This window comes from Balaenoptera musculus, chromosome 13 (assembly GCF_009873245.2).
Source record: "Balaenoptera musculus isolate JJ_BM4_2016_0621 chromosome 13, mBalMus1.pri.v3, whole genome shotgun sequence".
NCBI lineage: Eukaryota > Metazoa > Chordata > Mammalia > Artiodactyla > Balaenopteridae > Balaenoptera > Balaenoptera musculus.
This window is the reverse complement of record NC_045797.1, coordinates 10,588,421-10,610,673: the sequence shown is the minus strand read 5'-3', so window position 1 is coordinate 10,610,673 and position 22,253 is coordinate 10,588,421. Positions and strand designations below refer to the sequence as shown.

The following is a 22,253-nucleotide window of genomic DNA, read 5'->3' as shown; positions in this document are numbered from 1 at the left end:
TGCAAATATTCATAGCAGCTTCATCCATAATCATCAAGAAATGGAAGCAAACAAAATGTCCTTCAACGAGTGACTAGATAAACTATGGTACATTTATATAGTAGAATACTATTCAGCAATAAAAAGGAATGAGTCATCAAGCCATGCAAAAACATGGATGAATCCCAAATGCATATTGCTAAGTGAAAGGTGCCAGTCTGAAAAAGCTACATACTATATGATTCTATTTATATGACATTCTGGAAAGGGCAAAACACAGAGCTGGCAAACAGATCAGTGGTTGCCAGAGGTTTGGGGAGGGAAGAGAATTGAATAGGTGAAGCACAGGGTATAATTTGGGGGTCATGAAACTATTCTGTATGATACTGTAATAACAGATACAGGAAACTATACATTTGTCAAAACCCATAGAACTTTACAGCATGAGGAGTGAAACTTAATGTATGCAATTTTTAAAAAAAAAAATCATTTAAAAGTTGAGGGAGGGCTTCCCTGGTGGCGCAGTGGTTGAGAGTCTGCCTGCCAATGCAGGGGACACGGGTTCGAGCCCTGGTCTGGGAAGATCCCACATGCTGCGGAGCAACTAGGCCCGTGAGCCACAATTGCTGAGCCTGCGCGTCTGGAGCCTGTGCTCCGCAACAACAGAGGCCGCGACAGTGACAGGCCCGCGCACCGCGATGAAGAGTGGCCCCCGCTTGCCGCAACTGGAGAAAGCCCTCGCTCGGAAACGAAGACCCAACACAGCCAAAACTAAATAAATAAAAATAAAATAAATAAATAATAAAAATAAAAGGAATTCCTTAAAAAAAAAAAAAAAAAAAAAAAGTTGAGGGGATCCCAGAATGGAATGCAGATTTGACAAAAGAATCTAATAAATACCACAAATGTATGAAACCAACTCACTGCCAGAGGTAAGGGATAAAAGGACTGAACTAAGTAACTTTGGAGCTGAGTGTAGGCTGTAAGAATAAAAGCAAAATGAACTGAACATAGTACTGCACTGTAGACGACAAAGTTGTTTCCCATGGGGCTATGAGTTAATTCTGGAGCCACTATGCACATATACTGGAATTGAACAATTAAGCAAATGGATGGCAGATAGTTGGAGCTAGGTTTCTCACTGTTGGCGCAGGAGGTTATAGACAAGCAAGGGGAGAAGTCTAGAATGATCCGTATGGTAAGGAATTACAGTTGAGACATCAGTATGACGTTTAGCTCCATATAGATACAAAGGGATACATATTTATAGATCTCTGTGTATACACAGGTTAGTATACAAACATGTATTTCCTTCCTCCATCGACTGAGAAGACCTAGAAGTAGTAACAACACTCCGATAGCAACAAAAACACCTAGCGCCCAAATCTTGGTTTCTAAAACCATTCTTCAATGAAAGGAACCAGGGCTCCTTGTGGAAATGCCTGATCCTAGGGCTGGGGCACAGGACCATGAAACCAGGGCTTTTGAGAGCCCGGCTTTAATGGATTACACTTGGGGTCACAGTTTGGGTAAAATCCAGCTGATGAGGTATGACAGCCATTCCTGCCATAAAGTTTTCCATACAGATGCCTGATATTTGTTGGGAAATGAGATCTGAAAAGGGTCATATATGTTTTTCAGTAGAAGTTCCTAATCATACTGTGAGTATTCAACCACAGTGGAAGGAAGGAAATTTTCCCTCTGACTACAGGGTTCCCTCCTCCCACCCACATCTCCTGGGCTGTCCTAAATCACACTTTCCTGGCAGCTGTCATCTTACTGTTCTCCTTTGTCCTTCTGCAATCCAATTGGTGAATTTCTAATTCTGGGCCGACCCAACCATTTCGTTTCCCTACCACTGCCCCAGGTACAAACTAAATCATCACATTGCTAAGCCCTGCCATAAATACAGGATGGACCACAGCACACTACTCAGGACTGGGTCTTCCACGGTCTCCACAAGCCCCCTTCTTTCTCGCCTCTCTCCTCCCCAAGCCTTTGATGGCTTTGGAGCCGGAGGCTCCTCCTCCAAAGTTTCCACCCCCACTCCTGCTCCCTCTCCTTAGACCTTGACCTACCTCTGCATTCCTAAGAGAATAGAAAGCATCTGTTAGAATGCTCTCAACGTCTTCGTCCCTGCTTGAAAATTCCTGTCTGTCTCCCCCCTCTCTTCAGACTTTCTGTCCCTCCTGTCTCTGAGGAAAAACCATCTGCTTTGGTTTCAGGGTCATCCCTCTACCTGTGCTTTAATGTCATGTCATAAGTCTCCCTGTGACCTTCCCACCAATCAACCTCCCTCTGTCTGGCAGCATTAACCTCCCCCTTTCTACTTCCTCTTTCCCCTCTGGGATGAGCTCAGACGTGCTCAGGTCGCTCCTGCCCCTGTGATAGCATTCCTCCACCCCACAAGCATTCAAACGCTGGTCCCATATCACCTCCCTTGGTTGAAGGCACGGCTATAGTCCCACACAGACCTGGGTTCAAATCTCAGCTCTGCCACTTACCAGCTGGGTGATGCTGGGAAATAACCACGACCATGCTAAAGTCTATGTAGGGGCTTCTGCATGCTGGGCACCCAGTGAAGGGCTTCACTTACAATAAGACAATAGCTCACGGCATCCCATCAACAACCTCAGGAGACGGGTCCATTATATTTCATTTAGAGAAGAGAATCCAAGTAATTTGTACAAGTTCACACAGCTAATAAGGGCAGACATGGAACTCAAACCCAAACTGCCTCACATTCTGTCTCCCAAGAAGCCTAACACTGGTCCTAAATCCTTCATCTATGGAATATCAATCTTGGTGCCTCCCTTCATTGACATATATATACTACCAAATGTCAAATAGATAGCTAGTGGGAAGCAGCTGCATAGCACAGGGAGATCAGCTCGGTGCTTTGTGACCACCTAGAAGGGTGGGATAGGGAGGGTGGAAGGGAGACGCAAGGGGATATGGGGATATATGTATACGTATAGCTGATTCACTTTGTTATACAGCAGAAACTAACACAACAATGTAAAGCAATTGTACTCCAGTAAAGATGTTAAAAGAAAAAATCTTGGTGCCTCCCTTGTGGAACTCCTGTAAGAATTAAAAGAAATGACGTACGGAGAGCACTTAGCATGAAAAGTGCTAAGTCTGGCACTCAATAAATCAGCATCACTCAACAAATGGTGGCGACTGCTGACCATACATGCTTTCTGGAAATTCTCTCCGCTTGGCTTCCACGAAGCTATGACCTGGTTTTCCTCCCACCTCTCTGACCCATCTCTTGCATTCCCCATCATGCCCGTTGGCTTGTCCTTTAAATATAGGCTTTGCCCAGAGACCCTCATAGCTCCCTCTTCCTGCACAAGGGGAACCTACTCCCCCAGCTTCAGCCAACGACTCCCAGAGCCTCCACATGCCTGCCTGACACTTCTGCAAACTCACTTCTCCCTCCCTAAACCTGTTCCTCCTCTGTGTTTTCCATTCCAAACTAAGATGCCCCGTGAACCCCAAGCTAGATCTCATTGCTTCTTTCCTTAGAAACGATCAGTAGTGCCCCATTGCCAACAGAATAAATTGCAGAATCTTTAGCAAGGCAAGCAAGGCGCTCCATCATCTGGTCCAAACCATCTTCCCAGCTGCCTGCAATAGCCCCAGTCTCCTGGAAGGTTGCAACCATGCCTCTCTGCCCCAAGATAGGCTCTTTTCCCAGCTCAGCACCCAGATGGTCCAGCAGTTCCAAGCATGGCATCACGTCACATCCCTCACTGTCCTGGGAATCATCTCCAGACTGGCTCCATTTGTCTGGGTCTCTATTTAAAAACGAAGCCCAGAAACCAACATGGTCCAGGAACGGAGTGGAACTATCCACTTCTCTTAACACAGCGTGTCCTCTTCCTGCGCCCAGCAGGCCAGGTCAGGATGGGTTCTAACTTCGACATGGCAGCCGCGTCAGCCTTCACTGGTCACGTGACGGTGTGTTCCCAGGGCACCCACACTGGCGCAGGATCCTTTCAGGTCTACACTCTGCTTTTCCAACAGGACTGAAAACCACTGAAGGGCAAGGACTTATATCTATGCTCTGTCCTCCAAAACTCACAATCTTCTCATGCATTTAGTCCGTCTGTAGTGAGTAAAGGAGAGGATTTGTAAGGTCATATGTAAAGGTGGGGTTATGTCAGAGGAAAGGTCATACTTAAAATAACTCCTCCCCTCCCTTTCTAAAATTCTGCTTAATTTAAAAATGGAGTATAGACAGAGAGTAAACTTTTTATATTAAGTATCTCTAGTGATTTGAAGCTCAGAATCACGCTGAAACACTGACAAAAGTGTCCTCTAAATCCGAGTGGCAGTGGAAGGTCTTATTTGACTGACAAGATGAGTCCCTTTAAAAGTACCGTCTGGAGCACGGACTGAAACGAAGCCTGGTGAGACGCCAAACACAAGAAAGGGGAACCAGCCCCTCAGCGCCTCACACCGTGACAGTTATTTATTCAGGCATGAAAACTGGGACATCGTTCTTTCGACGCTAATTAGACAAAGAAATGAGATATGCAAATATTTTTTAAAAGTCGACTCACTACAACATTCTCACCAGACGAAAGTTAATAAAGAAAATAGGACACCACAGGGTCACGCTGGGGCCAAGGCCCATTGCTCTGACTACCTGACCTATGATATCCCTGGGAACAAAAATCAAGTTCGCATCTAGGGCTGCCTCCACAACCCTGGGGACAGACAGGATCCAGTGCTCAGAATGCCACATGGGTCAACTCAGCTCAAAGGTCAGAGGTTACCCAAGCAAGAGGCATGGAAGTTGCCAGAAACCTAAGATGCTGCCCTTGGAGGCCCCATGTCCAGCACTCCTTCTCCAGCACAGCCTCAAAACACAGGGTCTTTGGCCAGAGGAGTTCAGTGGGGGCCCTGTGGGGCAGGGTGGGTACAACACTGCACCGCCCCACCCAAGCTGTTTGCCATTGCCAAGCTACCTCCCCTGCCAGCCTCTGTCTTCTCATCTGTAAAACAAAAATCATGGCAAAGCTGCCGTGAACACGGGGTGAGAAAATGCCCATGCAGCATCACGTGCCTGGCCTGCTGTGGGCGTTCAGCATGTGGCAGCGGCCCTCCCTGCTCCTGGACCTCGATAGGATGAAGATGCCTGTGATGGGCAGGGGAGGTCACAGGGCTGAACCAGTTCACAGATGTTTACTGAGGGCCTCGTAACAGGGCAGCACCTTGTGCTGCATGAAGCCCCTGTCCTGAGCAGCTAATAGTCTAACGGGGCAGATGGAGGAGAGTCATCAGTTAACACCTGGGCTGGGATAAACCAGGTGCCGTGAGAGCTCTGTGCCCGGAAGGTCAGCCACAAGGGTGGGAGATTTCCTGGAGACAGAACAGAAGAGGTGAAAGGGAAAGAGAGAGCCTGGGAGGGTCAAGGGCAGAGGAACAGTTTGTGCAGACCTGGGAGGTGACAAGGTGTGGCTTGTTTGAGGAACTGCAATCAGGTCTATTGCTGGAGTACGAGATCAATTTCTCTCACCCAGAGAGAATACCCCTAAACCCAGCTCCTCTGCAGCTTGGGGCCAGGGCTACTCTCTGAAGCTTTAATCCTATTACGTGGCTGCCTTTAGAAACCATCCCCGGACCTGTGTGTCATCCACCCAGAAGAGCACTCCAGTCACATCAGCAATGTCGTCAGACCCATGAGGCTCACCCGTGAGCAATCTGCAAGGGTGAGCCAGGGAGCAAGTGAGCTTTGCAGGAAACAGAAACAAAGGAGTCTCTGCCCGTAAACACGCATGCCTGGACTACAAACACCCTGGTGGGGGCAGGTTCCAAAGTTATAAAACAAAGGTCTGGATACACGCGTAAGAAATGGAGAATGTTTGCTTTTATTTTTTTAAAGATTCAGATCAGGGTCCCAGTATCCTTAATACATTTAAAATATCACATCTGATCTCCACAGAGCTGTCATCTGGACTGATTTATTCTCCACCAAAGAAGGCTTCCCTTCACCACGATATTCATCCATCCATCCACCCATCCATCCATCCATTCCCCAAGTGCTTAACTAAGTGCCAGGCCCAGTTCTAAGTCCAAAGTAGACAATAGTGACCAAAAAGATACAGGTCCTGCTCACTGGAAGCTGACATCCCCAATGACCAGTCTGAAAGTTCAGGGACCCCCCAGGCAAGACCTACTTGCCCCTGAGTCTCATGAGCAGCAAAAAAGGTGGCTCTAAAGAAGCCCTCAGTCACCCTGCCCAGGGCCAGCCTGGCAGGCAGGAAATGCCCATTCCTCAGGAACCTGATTCTGCTCCAGCTGCCTCTCCAAACGAAGGTCAAGCAGCCCATGGAAGCTCTGGCCACGTTAAACCCTCTGCTCATCCATAACGGGCTACGTTGGTTCACTCTTCTCTGCCTTCATACATGGTCTCCCCTCCACCTGCAGTGTCCTTCCCTTGCTTTGTTTGCCAACCAATTTCTACTTGTCCTTCAAAAGTCAGTATAGGGTCTTTGTGGGGACTCATCTCTGAACAGCTTAAATTAACCCTGGTGGTCCTTAGTCTGGTCCTGTCATAACTCCCTTATAGAAGTAACCTCACATTGATCGTAATTGCTGGTTTCCAGTCCCTCTGCCCCCCAAACCCTCTCTATCCTGCTAATTGACCCCAGCTAACCCTTGAATTAAAAAAAAAGATAATTCAGGGAGCAGAATTCTGAAAAACAATCTCTAGTTGATATCTACAGAGGATTACAGAAGCAATTGCAACTAAAAAAAAAAAATGTATCTCTATAGAAAAGGAATAGATAAGAGAAAGAGCTCTCGAAAATTAAAAATAATTGTATAAATAAAGAGGTGTAATCAGGAAAATGTCCAGAACATAGAGAAAATTCTATTGAAAAATATGAGGGAAAAAATAAGAGAGGCAATCAAGATAACAGTTCTAACCTCCAAATAATTATAGTTTGAATTATCAAAGAACTAGTAGAAGAAAATTCCCCAGAATGAAAAGAGATATTCGTTTTCAAATTGAAGGAGCCTATCAAGTGACATGCAGGATAAATGAAAAAAAAAAAAAAAAAAACAGATGTAAACACTTTCTTGAGAAATTTCCACATACCTAAGACAACCAACTTCCAGAGACAAAGTGCAGGCCTCATCCAGGGAAATATATGACTTTCCACTAGCAAACTTTATGCTAGAAGCCAATGGAGCAACACCTTTAAAATTTGAGGGAAAAAGATTTTCAACTGGCAAGTCTCAGCTAAACTATCAATCAAATGTGAGGGCAAAATACAGACCATTTCATACACACAAAGAATCAAAATATGACCATGCATACACCTTCCAGAGGAAATTACTTGAGGATATACAACAAAACCCAAAGAAAACCAAGCAAAAGGACAGTAGGGGATATAGGAAAAAGTTGACCTACTCCTAGAAATCCAGTAAAAAGAATAATATTTAGAAAATGATTGCTGTACATCAGGCTTAGAAACAACAGATTAAAAATTAAAATAAGAAATCAGCTCCACTGAGTCAACTTGGCACGAAGGGCTTTCTCAAACATTCTTCTCTAAAGGCAGGGTCAGTGGCTCCTTTTTTTCCAAACTCCACTTTGCTCAATGATGATTTTAAAATGGTGATAATGGTGATTTTATAAACTCTCAATTTAGTCACAATTAATATGCTTTTTTCCTTGGGAGTTTTTTGATGATTTTTACTTTGTCATGTGATTAAAAATGTATGACCAAAAAAAAAAAAAGAAATCAGCTCCATAAGACCTTCCAGGAGAAAAGTGGTCGGATTCCATGCAACAGAGAAAATGAGCATGAAGCTGGAAAATATTACTGATATGATGATATGGTGATGAAGACATATGTTTCTGCTCCCAACAAGAAAAAAGAAAGGCAACTGGAAACTCCAGGAGAAACCAAAAACCTTACAAAAAATACAATAATCTAAATAGTAAGCAAACAAAAATGTGACATGATTTTGAGTAATTATAGAGTGTAAGAAAAGTGATTTAACCTTGATGCTAGGAATAGTGTTCTTCAAATTGTAAAGGTGTCATGACACTGGACCTACAGAGAGAAAACACAGTTCTCATGTACTACATAGTTCTACAGTGAAGAGTACTTCATAGCCCTGGCCATAATAATGTAACTTAAAATCCAAAAGCTAGATTATAGTTACAGAATCAGCCTTGACAATATAAAAGTCAATGTTCCAATCAACAGAGGCCGGGAGCAGCTATAAAGGAGTCAAGAAATGGGGTTGTTCAGATAAGAAATGGAAGCTTAAGAAGATTCATAGGCACCTTGGTAATCCTTGGGAGAATTAAAAACAATAATGTAAAAATCAAAAATTGTGAGGGTAAAAAAAACTAAAAGGAGGGACAGGGGTGGGGTGTGGTATAAGTGAACTAAACTCTTATCTCCCATAGCAAAAATGTAGAAATGCCTAGAGTCAATAAATAAGAGTTACAACTCACAAATATTCCACTAACCATCGTTTTGCTTCTCTTCTTAGCATTTATAAGGGGTTTGTGGAGGCAAATTTAAATGGTCCAGTTCACTTTTTAAAATTTTTCTGAGGAAGTGTGAACTTTTTTGGCTTATTAAATTTCACTGTGGCAGGCAGAGGTATTCAAAAATCATTCCACTGGACTGAGCTCAAAGTTGAACACACTCGATGAATGTTCATTATACGCAGACCTTTTCCCCATAAAAGGACATTCAATGTAAAGGCCAGCCTGTCTCCCCTCCCCTCTCCTGCTCCCAGTACACAGATGCTCACGTGGTGACACACGGCTATCAGGCAAAGACGGCGGTGCCATTTAAAGAAATCAGGTCTCACGTCCCAGTGGGGAAAGAAGCCTGGATTCTGGCCCATCGGCTAAGCATTCGGCATCTGCCAAATCCCAGTTTGGGTGGAATCTCCACGTTTTTAAATGTAGACAACAAATTATTTTAAATGTTTGGTTTGGTTTGGTTTGGTTTGGTTTGGTTTGGTTTACCAAAGCAAATAAAACTGTGAGCCAAAGAGGTCCAGGAATGCCAAGGAGCAGAGTCTAAGCTGAACTCAAAGAACCTCTTGCTTGAGGATTACTAAGTCATCCCAGTGTGAGTCAGGGCAGACTCCAGTGCCAGAATGCCGCAGCAGGAGGTCCAGAAAACTCTAGACAAACTGTTACCTCTTTCTATATCTCAGTTTTCCCATTGGGAAAATGGGAATCATGACAGCACCCATCTCATAGGGCTGCTGGGACGATTAAAAGAGCGACTACGTATAAAAGGCTCCGAACACATACAGGGAAGCACTGGGTGGATTCATCAGCTGGGACCACGGAACGGAGTAATGAAACGTGGAGTGAGGAGAAGGGACGGTGACCTGTACCAGCACCTGTGCTACATGGAGTATCAAGTTTCAGGGGGAAAATCTCCTAAGGACAGCAAGCCATCCATCCATCCATCATCCATGTCTGACCTTCCAGGTGGCACAGACGGACCACAGGGCTTCCATGGAGAGGCGAAGCTCCTCACAGCTGCTGCCTGGGCACCCTTTCTACCTGTCCTCGGTGAGCAGGCTGCTGGAGCCGAGGAAGGCAAGCCCCTCCCAAGCAGGACCCAGGCCCAGAACAACTTGGAAGCAGTCCACACCGGCAACAACATCACTCATTCCCTCACAGCTAACACAGCCACAACCCAGGGTTTGAGGAGGCTGGGGTTTCCCACAGGGCTTAATCAGCCTCTGATGACTTAGTTGAAGGGACCTCTGTTCCTTGAAACATTGTCACAGCCGCAAACATCTAACATTCCTGGACCACATCAAATCAGGAGGGAGGCCCCAGACTTTTCTCTCCTGCAGCACAGAACGCCATACAGCACTGTGTGTGCTCGGGCTGTCCATCTGCAAACGTGACCTGGGTACTGTGCTCCATGGGGAAGAGCCGGATGCCAACTCCTAGGTCTCTGTGCCAGAGAGACCCAGAGGCTTCATTTAGAAATGTTTCCATAGAAGATGTGCATTGGACTCTGATCTCTGTGGTCCCATCCCACCATAAAAATCCTGCGACCCTGTCTTTATGAAGAGTTATTCTCAAACCTCCACCACCACCTGCCAGCGTGATCCCTGGAGGCTTCCTCACACGATGGAGCCCCTGAAGGTACTGTAGTAGCTCAGTTACCTGGATACACCTGAGCCACTGGAGGGCACACACCTGCACCAGGTCAGCTCTGCTCACCGCCCACTGTGTCTCGTGCAAGGAAAGCATTCCACACGAGCTTACAGAATTGAAGCAAATTCAAAGCAGCAATTCTTTCAAATACCCATTTCAAATATTCATGTCATGTGCTACTTATCTATGGTTGTACTGGATCTTTAGATCTTTGGCTTTGGAGGAAAAAGGCAGCAGATGTATCTTTAAAAAAAATAAATGTCTACATTTCAGTTGTTAAAAATGTAAACAACTGCCATGGAAACACCACAAAAAATATTTAACCATTTTCACATCCACCCAAAATGCTGCAAACTTATTTTCTAAGACATTTGTGAGTCAAATTATATCCTGAAGAGTCATCAAGATAACTCCACATCCTTTTGCACAGCAAAGGAAACCATAAACAAAATGAAAAGACAACCTACAGAATGGGAGAAAATATTTGCAAATGATGCGACTGACAAGGGCTTAATATCCAAAATATACAAACAGCTCGTACAACTCAATAACAGAAAAGTAAATAACCCAGTCAAAAATAGGCAGAAGACCTAAATAGACATTTCTCAAAAGAAGACATACAGATGGCCAATAGGATGCTCAACATCACTAATTATTAGAGAAATGCAAATCAAAACTATAATACAATGTGGTATCACTTCACACCAGTCAGAATGGCCATCATTAAAAAGTCTACAAATAACAAATGCTGGAGAGGGTATGGACAAAAGGGAACCCTCCTACACTGTTGGTGAGAATGTAAATTGGTGCCGCCACTATGGAAAACAGTATGGAGGTTCCTCAAAAAACTAGAAATAGAACTGCCTTATGATCCAGCAATCCCACTCTTGGGCATATATCCAGACAAAATTATAATTCAAAAAATACATGCACCCAAATGTTCACAGCAGCACTATACACAATAGCCAAGATACGGAAACAACCTAAATGTCCATGGGCAGATGAATGGAAAAAGAAGATGTGGTACATATAAACAATGCAATACTACTCAGCCATAAAAAAGAATGAAATAATGCCATTTGCAGCAACATGGATGGATCTAGAGATTATCATACTGAGTGAAGTAAGTCAGAAAGAGAAAGACAAATACCATATAATATCACTTACACATGGAATCTAAAATATGACACAAATGAACTTATTTACAAAACAGAAACAGACTCACAGACATAGAGAACAGACTTGTGGTTGCCAAGAGGAAGAGGGAGGCGGGGTGGGAGAGGGGTGGATTGGGAGCTTGGGATTAGCAGATGCAAACTATTACATATAGGATGGATAAACAACAAGATCCTACGGTATAGCCCAGGGAACTATATTCAATATCTTGTAATAAATCATTATGGAAAAGAATATATATATATATACACATATATATGTATATATATATATATATATATGTATATATATATACACACACATATATATAACTGAATCACTTTGCTGTATACCTGAAACTAACACAACATTGTAAATCAACTATACTTCAATAAAAAATAAATTAAAACAAAAGATAACTCCACATCCTATTTACAGTTTTGGTCTTGAGCCAGACAATTATTAGGCTGATGCATCCCCGTTCTCCTTTTATTGACCACATTGTAAAAATCAACACTCATGGGGCTTCCCTGGTGGCGCAGTGGTTAAGAATCTGCCTACCAGTGCTGGGGACACGGGTTCGAGCCCCGGTCTGGGAAGATCCCACGTGCCGCGGAGCAACTAGGCCCGTGAGCCACAATTACTGAGCCTGCGCGTCTGGAGCCTGTGCTCCGCAACGGGAGAGGCCCCGACAGTGAAAGGCCCGCGCACCGCGATGAAGAGCGGCCCCCACTCGCCACAACTGGAGAAAGCCCTCGCCCAGAAACGAACACCTAACACAGCCAAAAATGAATAAATAAATAAAAATTAAAAAAAAAAAATCAACACTCATAGCTGGTAAGAAGCTAAACTAATGAGAACCAAAAAAACCCAGCCAATTCTTACATACAAAAGTAAATAAATGTAAAGGAAAAAATAATCTGCAAATCATTACTGGTATTTGTCACCCTCTGGTGGTCAGCCTCAGGAAGCTTCTACATCAGAAAACTCTGGGGACTGTATTTTACAGACAATCCCTCTGAGGATCATCCAGGCCAAAGCCCTGATCCCATGGGACCTCCCCAGCGTCCGAGCAAGTTCTGCTACTCTGCTCCCTACACTGTGTGTACGTGAGTGCGTGTGAAGATGCTAAAGAAAGAACTCCAACCTGAGTAGAAGAAGATAAGCAGCGTGACTCCGCTTCCTCAGAGCACACACAATGCATCTAAAAAGACGAACATACAACTGACGCCGATGAGTCACTGCTTTCATCTCTCCAATACCACTCTCTGCGTGAAGAGATGACTGGCCATGTTACAAAAGTGCCAAGAGAATAAATATACGGCAACTTCGGCTCACCAATTTCAACAAAACACACACTGGTGAGTACCATACACCTTCAAGACATTACGCTAGGGAACCCATTTCGTCCCCTCTCTCCACCCTCCATTATGCCACATTGTTTGAGGGGCAGAGGTCTCACTGTGCTCAGTATTAGAGTATGCCCATTTCTTTCCAAACCTATTCAATTCAGTCCCCACACTGAAGCCCTCATGTGTACAGGGCCCTACAGAGATGCTCCTTATTCGAGCCTACTGCTAGAAGAGGGCCTGGATCCAGAGGATGGTGTTTGCCTCTGGCCTCTCCCTACACACTCCTGCCTGGGGAGTTTTTCTAAAATATGGTGTCCATTAGGTAAGTGACTGCTTTTGTCTAGAATATTCCACACCTCCCATTAACTTCGAAATCATAGAGGAACTGATCATCACTGTGTTCAGAGTCTTTGTAGTAGAATGGGTGGGTAGATGGATGGATGGATGGATGGATGGATGGGTGGATGGATGGATGGGTGGATGAATGGATGGATGGATGGATGGGTGGATGAATGAACAGGTGGGTTACGAGTGTGCTGGTGGACAGGTAGATGGATGAGTGCATGCATGGGAGGATGGAAGGAAGGGAGGGAGGAAGGGAGGGGGGAAGGGAGGGAGGGAGGAAGGGAGGGAGGGAGGGAGGAAGGGAGGGAGGAAGGGAGGGAGGAAGGGAGGAAGGGAGGGAGGAAGGGAGGAAGGGAAGGAGGAAGGGAGGGAGGAAGGGAGGGAGGGAGGGAGGGAGGAAGGAAACGAAGGATAAAATGACTTCCATGACATTTAGTGCTCTACTAGGCCCTGCACTGAGACTGAATAAAAAGATATGATACCTGCCAAGTAAATTTTCTGTTAATAATGATAAAAATTAGATCAATCTAAGTGACAAGAAGAAGAGATGAAGATAAAATGATCCCAGAAGAAAATAAAAATAGGTGACCTCCTAGCAGGAATTAAACAGACAAAAATCTGGTAGTTTTATAGTGGTAGCCACTGAAATTGAAGTTATTAATTTAAGAGGACTGAGTGAGCTTCAACTCAGGGAGGAATGTCATAGCATCTGGTTCAAGGTCATCAGGGCAGATAGAATGTCACACTCTGACACAAGCTGTCTAGCCCCAGCCCCAGCCTGTGACTAAGGCACACAAGCATGGCACTACAGGAACCAGACAGCGGGGAGAGAACACTGACGTCAGGGATATCTCTGGGGATGCATCAGAACCTGGGTGAAGAGGAAGCCCCAAGGCAAGACCAGAGACCAGCAGGAACACACAGCCTGCTCTGCCCTGTGTTCACCCAACGCTCACAGGCCCAAGTGACTGCACCACCTCGCCCCTTGTGCTTAAAGAGCCGCCTCTGACTCAGGAGGATACTCAGATGCCCCCAACCTCCTGCTCTTTGTTGTTCTAATTCTCCATGAACCCTCACCATCAGAAGGCCTTGGAAAGGTCATTCGAGGACACGATATCCCCAAACCCCCATCAACAGAGGGGAAAGACTCTCTTGAAAATGTGGGCTCTAGCACCGTCCACAGACCCTTGATTCACATCCAACAATGCTCACCATCGGGAAAGGCCCTGTGTCTATCACAAGGCCCAAGAGTCCCACCTGAAACCAATTTCTTCCCTTTGCTCTCCCCTCAGCCCCAGGAGACAGGAAAAGCTGCCCACCATCTTCAAAACCACAACCTTTGAGGACTCAAAGATGGTCATTTGGGCTCTCCAGTCATCTCTCAAGACCACGTGTCCTTCACTGAACCCCAGGACGTCAGCCAGACGGCACGGAGCCCACCGCTCCCCATCCCACCACGTGGCTCTCACCACGACCATAGCCACTTTTCAGCCCCATCCAGACTCAGCCTCCTAATTCTCCACCCTCAGCTCTGAGCAGCCACTACCACCTGGGGGTAAGCATGTGTTATAAACCCTATCTGTGATCCTCACAACCTCAGATGTCATTTTTAATCATCAGTAAACCTGAACTTGATTGTATAAGCTTCCAGGTCCCTTTTAACAATAATAACAGCCTAGGGCTTCCCTGGTGGCGCAGTGGTTGAGAGTCTGCCTGCCAATGCAGGGGACACGGGTTCGAGCCCTGGTCTGGGAAGATCCCACATGCCGCGGAGCAACTAGGCCCGTGAGCCACAATTACTGAGCCTGCGCATCTGGAGCCTGTGCTCCGCAACAAGAGAGGCCGCGATAGTGAGAGGCCCGCGCACCGCGATGAAGAGTGGCCCCCACTTGCCGCAACTAGAGGAAGCCCTCGCACAGAAACGAAGACCCAACACAGCCAAAAATAAATAAATAAATAAATAAATAAATAATAACAGCCTACATGTATTGATGATTTAGTATTTAAAGCCCTAGCAGTCCCCTACATATGAACCTTCAAGTTGCGAACTTTCAAAGGTGCGAACGTGCGTTCACATGTCCAATCACGTAAGTTAGTTCACGTGTCTGGCATACATTGTCACATGCGTGCATCCTCTAAAAGTGGTTGTGCCGTTATGTACTTTACTATACAGTACTGTGTAGAGTACAGTAGTACAGTATCTTTATTTCAAGCCCAGGATGTCCGGAAGCAAGCGTAAAAGCAGCGGTGATGTAGCTGGTACTGCTAAGAAGAGCCAAGCAATAATGATGGAAACAAAAGTGGAGGAAGAAGAAGTAACTGAAGAACCGAAGAGATTCACGACGCAGGAAAGGGCAAGGGGATTTTCTTTCTTTTTTAAAAAATTTTTTTAATAATTAATTTATTTTTATTATTTATTTTTTTATTTTTGGCTGCGTTGCATCTTCATTGCTGTGCGCAGGCTCTCTCCAGTTGCGGCGAGTGGGGGCTACTCTTTGTTGAGGTACGCGGGCTTCTCATTGCGATGGCTTCTCTTGTTGCAGAGCACAGGCTCCAGGAGAGCGGGCTTCAGTAGTTGTGGCACGCAGGCTCAGTAGTTGTGGCTCGTGGGCTCTAGAGCGCAGGCTCAGCAGCTGTGGCACACGGGCTTAGTTGCTCTGCAGCCTGTAGGATTTTCCTGGACCAGGGCTCGAACCCATGTCCCCTGCATTGGCAGGCAGATTCTTAACCACTGGACCACCAGGGAAGTCCTAGGATTTTCTTTATTTGAGGAGGCACTGTTAGTTTTTGAGGCACAGGACCCGAACCTAGAATGGTACACAAAGGTTGCAGCAGCCGTTCAGAATGCAATCCAGTGCTACGCTGTCAGTGTCATCCATGACAAGAAAAAAAGAGCTACTACCCAGACACCACTGGATCGTTTTTTCAAGAGGGTAGATAGAATTGAATCCAGCAAGGAACCAGAACCTGTGCCATCAACGTCAGGCGTGAGTGAAATTGCAGCTTGTCCTCTGTCTCCTATTGCTGACGATACTGCAGCTCTACCATCTCCCACCTCCTCTCCCTCCTCCAGTCAGTAACTCTTCCTGCCTGTTCACTCGATGCCAGCCCCGGTATGCCAGCTGTTGTACTGTACTACTGTACTTTTCAAGGAAGAAAAGACTAAAAATGTTTTATTTTTCATATTCTTTACGTATTATTTGTGTGAAAAGTATTATAAACCTATTACAGCGTTAGTTGGGTACGTAGGCTCACTTTGTTGAACTTACGAACAAACTGGACTTATGAACGCAGTCTCGGAACGGAACTCGTTCATATGTAGGGGACTTACTGTATAAGCCCCTTACAGGTATTAATTACCTCAGGCTTTACTACAGCTCTACGAAGGGGTGCTGTTATGATTTTTAGAGGTGAAGAGATGGTTCAATAACCTGCCAAGGCCATGCAGAGGCAGGATGCAAATCCAGAGAGGCTGATTCCAGAGTCCATGTTCTCAGTGGCCTCACTCTGGAGTCTAGAACAGGCACAACATTCCAACTGCTTCCAGGCATGCCAACCCCACTCCTCTCAACTCAGCAACTTTACACGGGGCATCTTCCCTTCCCTCGGCTCAGCGCTGGCCACTGGGGCAAGGCGATGAGGACGAGCACGGCTCCCAGCGGCTGCAGTGCTGGCTAATGCCTGTGGTGAGGTTCTTCCTAACCCAAGGACTCAGCGGCCTGCTGGTGGCCTGCCATGACCCAAAGCTGTAACTCAGCTAACTCAGCAGCTCACACCTGTGACCAAGCATCTCCAGCTCCTAGGTATTCAGGCACTGTATCGGGCTGCCCCTGTTCCCCCTTAATGCTACTATATCTTTTAATAATATCTACATGTCAATCTTATCTACTCAACATGCTGAGACCATCCTTCCAAACACGGGGCCATCTACTACCTTAACAAGGACCACCAAAGTCAAAGGAAGCATAGCCAGTGCCCATCTCAGGCAAATTCCTTTACCTCCTCTGCCTCAGTTTCCCCATATGTGAAGTGAGGGTACCGATGGAACCCTCTCAGAGTTGTGTGAGGAGAAATGAGTTAACACCTGTAAAGCACTTATGACAGGCATGGCTTATAATAAAGGCTCAATAAGTATTATTTTCTTGTAACAGTCTTGGTAGTGGTGGTGATGGTGAAGAGACGAATTAACTCATGGAATTTTCACAATGTTTCCATCAGATGGAATTTTTTTTTTTTTTTGGCCTCATTTCACGCAGTGAGAAAACTAAAGCTCAGAGAAATTGAAGTGAAGCCCCAGGCCCACTACGCTCCAGTGGCAGCAGACCCTGAGCCCATCCGGGGGGGCCATGACCATGGGGTCTCCTCCCTGCTAGCGGTTAGGAGTGGTGGCCTCACCCTGACAGAACAAAGTCACTTGACGCCTCCAGCATCTGTGCTCTGCAGGGTGTCCCCATAGCCGGGGAGGCCCAAAGACTCAGCCTGCGGTCCCCCAGGCTCTCCTGGCCAACCACCCAACCCCGGGGGGGATCTGGGCCCCGCTTTAACTGTGACCTCACCAAGCACACTGCAGAGTTGCCAAAAGCAGGAAAGGCAAACAAGGGCCATCTGATCATTTCACTCAAAGAAACGAGAGAAGCCGTAGCTTTCTCCACAGAAACCGTGCTTTCCAGCAGCCGGCAGGGTGGGCGTGGTCTCAACGATCCCTGGATCCAGAACCGGAGAGACAGTCCAGGACTCCTGACTTGTACTCAACACGCAGATCCTGCATTATGGCCCCTGTGAGTCGCTGACACCCTGTGCGAGGTGCCCACCCACCCCGGGTGACTCCCTGACCACCAGGGCCTCATCCCTAACTGCAAAACGGGCGCCAACACAGTGCCCCCTCCTGGCGCCGTAAGCCGGCACGTACATACGAAGCAGACACGAAGGGCAGTGCCTGGGACAGGACAAACAGGAAGGAAGAAAGAAGACACCTTGTTCTGGGCGGAAGAGCCACAGAGAGTTAGAAGGAAGATGCGGCAGCATCCGTCCCAGTCACCCTGGCAACAGGCTGAGGGGTTGGGATGGGGAGGCACAGAATGAACACATACTGAGAACTGATCTCCGCTAAGAACTAACCCAGGTGCTTTCTATGTGAATTCGGATTCATTCTTCACCCATTCTTCCAAGTCCTATTTGCTGTGCACCTACTCTGTGCCCAGCATTGTGTGGGAGGCCGAACACATGGCAGCGAACGAGGCCGGCAGGGCCCCTGGCTGCGTGGAGCTTCTAGGCTTGCAGGGGAGACAGCTATCACACCATGAGTCGGTTATAACCACAATAAACGCTGCAAGGGGAGTGCAGAGCCTTGGAACATGACAGAGGGACCGCTTGCGGGCTGTGACCTTTCTGAAGGAGGTACATTTACCGGACCTCTGAAACATCCGGGAAACTAACCAGGCGAAAGGTGGGGACGGGCTCGCCAGGCGGCACCGCAGCACGAGGTGGGCGGGGTGAGAGGTCGGTCGTGGAAGGCACTGGAAACTGGAAGAGAATGTGCCTTGTTCCTGGAGGCACTGTGAGGCCACAGAGGGTGACAGGGTGGCTGGGATGGGGCCAGGAATTTAGAACTGCATCCGTCTGTTCTGTGCAGCGGTTCTCCAAGGGCGGTCCTGGACCGGTAACCTCAGCATCACCGGGTAGAAATGCAGATTCTCTGGCCGCACCCCAGAGCTGCTGCATCCGAAACCCTGAGGGTGGGACCCGGCTACGGAGTAACACCTACTTAAAGGATTAGGGAGACTCTTTTGAAAGTGGGCACCAGCTTGCCTTATGCTAGAATATTATTTCCATGCAAAATCGACCCAAAACTCTGGGCTAGACCTCATGTACATTTCACACTTCCTCTACTTCTGCCTCCAAACCCACCGTGACTCTCCCCAGCTTCCTTCCTCCTTCAGAAAAGGCTTCCCAGCACCACCCCCCCCACTCCGACTTCGGCTGCAATGTGCATCCCCCCCCCCCACCAAAATGTCTTAGTTTCCTTTTCCTTTTGTCTCTGCTAATCATTTAATCAGACATGGCATTTGGGGCACAAACGAGAGCATGGCTATTACAGCAAGACTTTAAGAGAAAATCTGAAGATATTGAGAAACGCTATGAAAATGAGAGATAACCATGGGGGAAAAAAAACACATCTGGGCAGAGTTTAAAATGACCAGGCGTGCTGGCCTTGAGCAAATGTCACCGTGGGGAGCCATGGTGACAGTTTTCTAACACAGGAGGAATGCCCTTTGGAGAAAGGGATCCGTTTTCCACTCATCAGTGAGCACAGAAAAAGCAGGACCTTCTCAGGTTTCAGCTGAGAAAGCATCTGTCCTGTGTTTAAGCTGTAGGAGGGGAGGAGCTGCCAAGAGAGCGGGTGAGATCATCCTCGCCAGAGATGCTCGCGATGAGATCACAGCGGCCGGGGTCCGTCAGGGACGACACATCGGCCGTATCTGGACCACATGGGTCTGAGGCCCGTCCAGCTCTGCGAGGGGTCTCCCCGTCACCAGGCAAACCCACCTCCCAAACAGGGCAGGTGCCGACTCACGACCACTGTGTTTTGCTTCAGATACTCAGGAATCCAAGGGACACCACGCACCTCTGCAAAACGTCTCAGATCGCCTGGCTGCCTGGAGGCCAGGACTCCAGGCATTTGTTTCATGGAAAAGCCCATTTATTCCTCTCCCACAGCCAACGCCTATCTCCCCAGTAACAGCAGCGGGAGCTGCCATCACATCAGCAACAGGTCTGAGCGACGGAGCCCTTGCTCTGTGTCCGCACCGCACTCACATCCTCACCCAGGCCTCACCATTATCAGAAGGCCCATTTTACAAATGAAGAAACTGAGGCTTAAAGAAGGCTACTGATTTGCCCACGCCCCCATGGCTGGTCACATCCAGGCTGAGGTTTGAGCCCAGGGTTCTCTGATTTCAGAGCCCACGATCGTGATAAGGCCTGTACATTGCCAGGAACGAAGTGTGTGTGTCAGATGCCCAAAAAGGAATTGATCCAAATGTGCCCTCCTCCCCAGACCCTCCGGAGTTGGCAGGGGCTGGCCCCTTGATAATGCTCAGGAAAATGGAGAACGGGTGCCTTTTAAAAATCAGCCACTCTGTGTCCTCTCTCCCCACCCCCACTGCTCCAGATCTACTGATACTTAAAAATCAAGTCTCTCCCAGAAGGCCCCCCCATGCCCCATCTACACCACCCTATGCCTGCCCCCCAGGACTCCACCACTGGCCTAAATGGGCGGACCGGTCCCTGGCAGTGTGGACATCCTTCACACGACATCACCCACTCCAAAACGTTAACAGCACAGGGTTTCTACGGCACCTTTAGAGCCAGGAACCAGCATATGGTTTTAATATCCACCCGCACTCTCCTCAGAGGGGCCCTGAGGCTGCTGTGATCAGAGGGGCTATTGTGCAGATACGGCTGTCCCCGCTTCACAGAACCCTGATCAGATTTCTGTCCCATCTTCTCTACAGTGCAATTCTGGGCTCGTCTGCTTTCTCTCCTCTTGCCTCCTTCTGGAGTCTGGAAAAGGGCTGAAACAGTGTCTATCACAGACTTGGAAGCAGTATTTTCCTCCGTACTTTGCCGCTGTGCCAGCGCCTTGGCCTCACCCCTGGGCCTGCATCCTGAGGCTCTCCTGGGGCCTCACTGACTCAGCCGGTTCAGCTGAGACCCGCTGAGCCACTCTGGACCTGGGTCTTCAGAACTGAATACACACCCCACTCACTTTAAAGAGCCACCGAAAACAAGCACATAAAGCAGCGCCCACGGGCGGGCAGATGGTCACTGGCTCAGGACTGAGGGTCACAGCTGCACCCACTGGCGGGAAGGGCACCACATGAGAGAGCTCGGTCAGGCAGGCTTCCTGTGAGCAGTGCAGGCCCGGCAGGAGGGAGAAAGGAAGGATTTTCCTGCTTTCCAGGTGGCTGCACACTGATGTCAGGCCTGGAGTCAGGTGAATGAAACTTACTCCTTCTTGATGAAGAATCTGGGTTCAAGCCACAGATGGATATTCACGGGTATGTTAATTCTCCTTCCAGCTTCCCCAAGCTCAGTGGAGCTTAAGAGATACAAAGAGACGGGGAGGGACCAGAGAACAGACAGTACAGTGCCCTGCGGAGCAGGCAGCCTTCCAGAGCTTTTCTCTCCTGGCTGCTTTTTCCAAACCAAGACAGAGGAGGGGGCGGGGGGAAATGGGAGGCAGAGTTGGCTTCTGGAGGTCTGGCCTCATGAACTCCTGCCTGTGATGGTGACTGTCACACGCCAAACAGCCGCGCAAGCATCAGTGCTCCCCAGTGAATTCAGCCAAGGCACGCAGGCCCTTATCCATGAGTCAGCTCTTAGCTGCTTTTCCAGAAGATGTGTTTGTTCTGAACAACCAATTCTCCCGGGACCATCTTTAGTGGCCCTGTTGCCGCACCGCCTATGTTCCACCCACCGTAATCAGCAGCACACATCTGGGATGCAGGGGGATGGGACCCCACGGTAAGAAGGCTGCAGAAAGGTTCTCTGTGCAGGGCCAACTGGCACTCGCTAGCATCTAACCAGCAACCCAGGCCACCTTACACCAACCGTGGCTCAAGCAGCTCAACTCTTGACATTGTTACTCACCCCTGGAACATGCAGAGAATAAATAGCGAGGGAAATTAACATCAGAGTCAGTTACCTTCACAGAGCCCGTAGCTTGGAAAGTCACAGCCAGTCTCGAAGGGGTCAGCACCGCCAATATCGCATTGAATCTTGCACTCTTGTCCTTAATGGGGGAGTGGTACTGCCCATCTGGAGCCACAGAACCGAACCTGCGGTGGGGGAGAGGCAGGTGGAAAAGAGAGATGGGGTTAACGTAAGAGAAGAACATGGCGCCTAGAAATGAGGTCAGGTGGCTCCCACGAGCACACACAGGGAAGTCGCACAGGGTTCCCCATCCTGGATCCTCCCTCACAAGACAGCAGCGTGGGGAGCAGGACAAGTGCCTCCCCAGGAGATGCTGAGAAAGGCTCAACTCATGGAAAGTAAGAGCAGATTTCCCGCCACTACTACCCTGCAACTCAGCAGTGGACTATGACGAAGACAGGCATGAGGACCGAAGTCCCAGCACACCTATGTTTTCTTTTATGAGTTTTATACTTTTAACTCTTACATTTAGATCTGTGATCCATCCTGTGTTAATTTTTGTATATCATATGAGGTAAAGGTCATATGAAGGT

At 47.6% G+C, this 22,253-nt stretch overlaps 1 protein-coding gene across 1 annotated transcript in view; it reads right to left on the bottom strand.

Moving 5' to 3' along the window:
- Positions 1 to 22,253, bottom strand: part of ACOXL (acyl-CoA oxidase like) — a 317,745-nt gene that overhangs the window by 274,830 nt on the left and 20,662 nt on the right. Inside the window, 1 exon segment of the mRNA XM_036873780.1 lies at positions 21,713 to 21,845. Coding sequence (XP_036729675.1) covers positions 21,713 to 21,845 — 133 coding nt within the window.